General features: G+C 24.4%; 1 protein-coding gene across 6 annotated transcripts in view; it reads right to left on the bottom strand.

Annotated features, from left to right (window-relative positions):
- Positions 1-7,106, bottom strand: part of LOC117177557 (triple functional domain protein) — a 293,847-nt gene that overhangs the window by 257,737 nt on the left and 29,004 nt on the right. For all 6 annotated transcript variants that reach the window (XM_033368361.1, XM_033368360.1, XM_033368359.1 and 3 more), the window contains exon 4: positions 1,211-1,869. In XM_033368361.1, the coding sequence (XP_033224252.1) occupies positions 1,211-1,869 (659 nt within the window). The remainder of the gene's footprint in view (positions 1-1,210; positions 1,870-7,106) is intronic.

Genomic DNA, 7,106 nt, shown 5'->3' on the forward strand with positions numbered 1-7,106 from the left:
ACCGATAATAAGACTTTGTTCATACTTTGACTGGAAAAATTATTAATAAAAAAATAGATGAGACAAATATTCGGAGAGTCAAGATCTATAGAATTTAATGATTTTTAATTTAAAACAGAAAAATTCAAAATCGCAAGAAAATTGAAGACTCTGGACATTTTTAAATAAAAAAAGTGCATTTCCTCCAACTGTGCGTCATGAGTTCAGTACGTTTGTTTATAGATTTTAATAGCTTATAGTCTGTTTTTTTTTTAGAAATGAGATTTGCATTAATATAATTAACTATTTAATTTAAAATCTCCTTTAAATTTAAATTTTTTAATAAAATTATTAGGGGCTGAATGCAGCGAGAAAAAAGCTTTCAAGATTAAGCAAAGAATAAATTATTGAACTGTATAAATGTATATATGATGTTTGGTTCAATTTAAATAAATATATACATTATATTGAATAATATTAAATCCATTTTCTCATTTATCATTCGTGTCATTGACTTTTTACCAAATGATTCTCTCAAACACTTTAATTACAATTACCAATACTTTTTAAAAATCTTTTCTTCAAAACTTGAAATTGTTAAGATTTTAAAGGTACAAAGATTCTTTACATTGCAACTAAAGTTGCAGTCTCATATATTTTAATTAAATCTATAATATGAGCAAAATAAATCACAAAAATATAAAGGTCGAACTGCTTTCAAAATGTATCTCAAAATTAAATTTTATTCATATTAAACTACATATTTTTATGACTTTTTCTTTTTTTAAATAATTAGTAATAGTTACTCTTATTTTTTCATATATATATATATATATATATTTTTGTTTATTTGCAAACAGCATCAAGTTTTTATTTATTTTGGCTTTTTCTTAATGCAATTCAATGAAAAAGACAGACCTACTTTTTGTGGCGCCATCTGTTGGATTAGTTTGACCGACATTTCCCCTCCGGATCGTAAGAAAACTACTACTACATACACATACACGGTCGAGACAGGGGGCTGGTAGACACCCTCTAAATTAAAAAAAAAAAAAAAAAAAACAACCAAAAACTCTGTCCATTCCTGACCATAACTAATTTTTGTTCAGCTCTGTCCAAATATCCCCTCCACTCCACTATAATCAAAGCTTGAAACGCTTGAAAATGGGAAAAAAAAAGCAGAGATCAAAACGAACAAAAGAGGGAAAAGAAACGTTTCGAGTAAACTCACTTCAGTATAGGCCTGACACATGGCTTCATAGAGAGTCTGATGCTGTCGAATATGAGATTCAAGAAGAGGTATTTCGTTGGGCAAATTTGGCGTGTCGCAAGCTTGACTCCAAGTGGAGACACTGTCAACATACTGTTCCGCCTTGTGATGGAAAACGACACTCAGTCCCAGAACTGCCGTTCTCTCATCGAGACCGGCAGCAAATTCCTTCCAGGCTCGATCCAATCGGCCCGCGACTGCTCGCACATGTCCAGCAGCGTAGTGCTGAGTTTCCAGCAATCTGCCCGCCATTGTCAGAATTTTATTGATGTTCACATAGACATTCATCGAGCTCATGGTGAAATGTTTGTGCTCTTCCTGGAGATTCTTGGCGAGCTGATAGGATCGGCCAATCTCGACATAGTTGGCGAGGAAGCTCTCCCGATTGTGGCAAATCCAGTCGAACATCTTCTCGCAGTCCTGCTCAAAGAGACGGAGCTGAAAGCACTGGTCCAGCTTCATCTTTTTGATGTGCCAGAGTTGGAGAAGGTGCTGCTGAGCTGCATGCACCGAGTCGAGATGCTGAATCACCATTGTGGCTAAAGCTCGTCCATCGGGATCGGAACCACCACTCGCACCCGATTCTATACTTCCACCTTCACCTCCATTTCCTGTTACACCTGCAACACAGGCGGGATTTCAAATTTAATATAATACTAGACTATTATGTGCGCGCGCATCACTTTTATACTCTTTTTTTATCATTTACTCAATTTTCTAATAACAATTTATTTAATAAAATTTTCTGAACACTTATATTCTTCTTCACATATTACGTAACTTTATTTAAAACCCTTTTATCCTAAATGCAGTTACGTAACATTTTGTTTGTATTAGTTTAAAAAACTTAATAGACGTTTTGTAAATAAAAATAGATTTTTAGGCTGAAGTGTGGTAAAGAAATAAATTAAACAATATTTTGACGTAACACAGCAATGCTTTTTTGATATTTTTTTAGTTACACACATTTTCAAATTATTCAAAGGAAAGAAGTATCAGTAGTTTTTTAAAGAATTATATCAATTTTATAATTTTCTTGAGATAATTAGGAAAGATTTTAAAATATTTCAGATATGTCAAAAAAAGAATGTAGAAGATTTAAAAAATACATTTTTTATTTTACAGGATTTTACAAATTATTAGAAAAATCTTAGCCTTTTCAAAAGATATTTAGGGTTTTTATAATTTCAGAAGAAATGGTAAATATTCCATAAATTTTCGGAAATGCTTCGAAGATTTAAAATATTTTTAATCTATGCAAAGCCTCCTGAATTCATAAAAATATTTTAAAATGAATCCAATTTTTCTTGAAATTTTGAAAACTCATTTAAAATGTAAAAATTAAGCTTAAAATCTTCAAAAATTTCTTACGAATTTGATCAAAATTATAATAACATTTATTTCTTCACTTCAGAACTTTTAAAGTTATTTTAATTAAGGGCATGTGATACTTTACTACATAGTTTTTTAGTTTTCCACACATTTTGTTCTCAATTTTTAATTTGAAAAAAAAATTAGTGGCAAGACGTTTGCGCTTTTAACGACTGGTTTTCTTTTTGTTTAAAAACTTTCACATAAGTCTGCATTTTTTTAAATTTTCTGCAGTATACAAATCTTCTTTATTCTCCTTGAATCTTCGCAATATTTATAGCATCTTATGGTATAATTTATTTTTTAATGTTTTCAAATTGAAAAATTTTGCTTTGAAATATTCTACTTTTTCTCAAAATCTAAGAAAATATTTGATGTTTCAAAATCTTTTTGAATTTTCTCCCGAAGCTCATTTTTCATATTAAATAATCGAAAGAAATTCTTTTGGGAATTTAAAGAATTTATGTCATTATCCTGAATTTTTAAAAAAGTCCTAAAATATCTTATAAATCTTCATTGTTTTTTAATTGTTTTAAAACTTCTACATATCTCCTAAATTTACTAAAAATTTGTCCTGAAATTATATATTATAGCACAATGTTGCTTTAAAAACTTTCAAATTCTTTCTTTTTTTTTTAAATTTTATGAAATAATTTGAAACGTTTTGTAATCTTTTGTAATAAGTTCTTAGAATTCATTAGTAAAAAATTGTTTGAAATTTTTCCATGAATCTAAACTATATATTTTCCCTCCTCTTAACGCCCTTAAAAATTGAGTTTACCTAAATTTAAATTAAACCCTTGAAAATGGAACTAATTGTCCTAAAATCTTCCATACTTTTTTTAAAAACAATTTTGAAATCTTCAAAATTTAAAATTATTATTTCAAAAGGAAATATTAAATTCTTAAAATGTTCCCATAACTGTTTAAAAAAAAATACAATCCCAGATGTAAAAAAGAACAAATTTTCTTCTTCTTAAAAACTCTGGAATTATAATATGGTAGCAAAATGTTAAGAAAAAACTATTGCACAACATAAAATACTTAATTTAAAAAAAAGTTATAATCGAATCTTTATCTAGTTCGATGTTGTGAAAAAATTAGCCATTTAGCAATTAATTGATTTTTTCATAAATGATAACATAAAAAGCATTAAACAATCATTTTCATTCAAACATGGAAATAATCTGGACTCTACATTTTCTTTTAATATCACATTCATTTTTGCAAATTTGTTTTATTGGTGAGTTTTGATACTAATTTCAGAAAAAAATCAAACGTATTTCCATATGATTTGAAAAATCGAATGCAAATACACATTTCATAATATAATTGCAAATATAAATTAAATTTTAATACTCAAATTATATTCAATATTCCATTATAGAACCTTCAAGTGAATAATTAAATTATGTTACTTCATTTTCTGAAACTAAGTTTTAATCTTTATTTACTCTAATAATCAGAAAACGTTAATTAACTAATAACCAATTGACCATTTTACAAGAGAAAAACCGTTAAAATATAATTATTTTATAAAACATTCAAATAACTTTAACTTTATATATTTTTTCAATCAGAACTTTTATTTATTAAAATTTTATTTAATCTTAAACTTTTAAACTAATTCCGGAAAACGTCACTTTTAATAGAATCAGTTGATAATGAATTAATCAGTTCACAAAATATAAAAACATGAAACAATTATTTTCATGAAAACATTCAAATTATGTTTAATTTATATTCTCATTCAAATTTGAGACTGCATTTCTCTACAATTAATTTATTAATAAGCTTTTTAACTAAGTTAAAAAAAAAAAATATGTGCACGTATAATTGTGGTACAAGTATTTAAAAGAAACTTTTATTACAAAAGTAACAGCCAATATTTAATTACATAATCTGAGAGGAAATAACATATTTATATTACTAAATATTAAACAATTTAAATCCAATCTTTATGTACTTTGATATTTTATTTTTTATTGTTAAATTTTAATTTATACTATAATATTATTAAACTTAATGATTTCACAGTATATCTATTAATTTAGTAATCTTTTATATTATTTAACAAAATTAGATTTTAATATAATATCAAAAAAATTATTCCTGTAACATTGAATAAACCAATTGAAAATTTATTTAAAGTATATTTAATTTTAAATTTGTAAATAATTTTTAAATCTGAAATATGAATATAATATTATTATAAAAATTATAAGCATGTATAACATAATATTATTAAGCTTTATAATTTACAAATATATAAATCATGCAAATATTATTATTATAACTAAACCGTGAAAAAAAATTTTGTATATGACTCAATTATGTAAAATTTAGAATCAATATAGCTCCAATATTAAATAGTTAATAAATTTTGATTAGATAACGTTAAAATCAAAATACGATATTGTTTAATTTTAATCTAAAAATAAAAAGTTTTTTAACATTAAGTCATTAACATAATTAAAACATTAATATAATAAATTTATTTAATTGTAATTTAGCTTATAATAACTTTATGTTTTAATAAAAAATTTAAATATTATTTATATAATAATATTATTAAACTTAATGATTTCGAAATATATCTATTAATATAGTTTATGATAACTTCATATTCAAATCATATTTTTCCTTATAATTTATATCATAATATCATTAAACTCAATGATTTCACAATATATCTATTAATTTAATATTCTTTTATATTATTTTAAAAAAATTAGATTTTAACATAAACTTTAAATTATTATTCCTGTAACATTGAATAAACCATATTCTGGTGAAAAGTATCTTCAGTAATTTAATTTCAAATCCTTTTAAATCCCATTAAATAAATAAAATCAATAAAAAATATAATCTTTTGAAATAATCCAAATTATTTAAAATCCTTTACACTTCTATACCATTGTTTAATGCTCTTGAAAATACCAAGGAAATTGAAAAAAATACGTTAAAATATTTCAATTCCTTATAGAAATTCAGGTGAATTAAAAAAACTTCCAGTGAATTCATAAAATTCAAGAGAATTCCAAAGAATTCAGGGCGAATTTCAAATCTCTTCACATTTTTAAAACTCTACAAAACAGTAATTTTTAAGTGAGCTTAGAAAAATTCAAGGGAATTCAAAAGAATTTGATAAAATGCCTAAGAATTTAAGTCGAGATTAAAAAAATTTACGACAAATTACATAAAAACTTTTTAAAATTCAAGAAATCCTCTAAATTAAATAAAACTGGGTGAATTTCGAAAAAAATGAAAAGAATTCAAATGATTGGAAAAAACATTCAAAAAAGTATTCAACGTAGTTGAATACTCAATCAAAAAAGATTAATTTTCAATCAAAGAGTTGTGATTTTAAATAAAAAATTACACAATTGCTACGAAAGCAGATTAATTTTCAAACCAAAAACATAAATTTTCAACGAAAAATAATTACTTTAATAAAATTGTCAAATTTTCAAAAAATAATCAAATTAACTTCAACCGCAGTTTATGTAAAATTCCCTAACTTTCTGAAATTCCTTGACCTCTCGCAACAATAATTTGTCCGAAAAAGAGAATTTTCAACAAATATACGTCAATTTTCAACCAAATACTTAAATTTTCAACTAAAAAAGATAAACTTTCAACCAGGCCATCTAAATTATTTTTAAAATCGAGTTTTTCCATTAAAAGTAGAAAATCTTAGAAAATAATTGATGAATCAAAATTTTTAGAACCACTATTCCTAGATATTCATCAAACGGAGTTATGTTAAAAATTTTGTACATAAAACATATAAATTTTGAAGTTAAAATTTAATAAATGATAAATTTAAAATCAAAAAATTATTTTTCCAGCAAGAAGATTAAATTTTTATCAAAACAGATAAATTTTCGACAAAAAATGGAATAGATATTCAATTAAAAAATAATAATAATAATAATTTTCTACCAAAAAAGATTATTTTTTGTCAAAATCCATGAATGTTCAAGTAAATATTTAAAATTTTGAAGGCATTTTTAACCAAAGACTAAGAATTTTCAACTGAAGAAAACACATATTCAACCAAACATGGAATATTTAAATTATCAGTTACTGATACTTCAGTTTATGTAAGATTCCCTGTATTTCTGAAATTCCTTGACCTGTAGCAACATTAACTTTTCCAAAAAAGACAATTTTCAACAATATACAGAAATTTGCCACCAAACAGTTCAATCTTTTGATTAAAAATAACAACTTTCAACCAGGTCGTTTAAATTATTTTAAAAATCGATTTTTTTACATTAAAAGTAGAAAATTAAAAAAAAACCATTGATGAATCAAAATTTTGCGAGACGCTAGTTCTAGAGATTCATCAAACGGAGTTATGTTAAAAACTTTGTACATTAAACATATAAATTTTGAAGTTAAAATTTAATAAATGATCAATTTAAAATCAAAACATTATTTTTCCAGCAAGAAAATTAAATTTTTATCAAAACAGATAAAT

Source organism: Belonocnema kinseyi, chromosome 7, assembly GCF_010883055.1.
Source record: "Belonocnema kinseyi isolate 2016_QV_RU_SX_M_011 chromosome 7, B_treatae_v1, whole genome shotgun sequence".
In the NCBI taxonomy this organism is placed as follows: Eukaryota; Metazoa; Arthropoda; class Insecta; order Hymenoptera; family Cynipidae; genus Belonocnema; species Belonocnema kinseyi.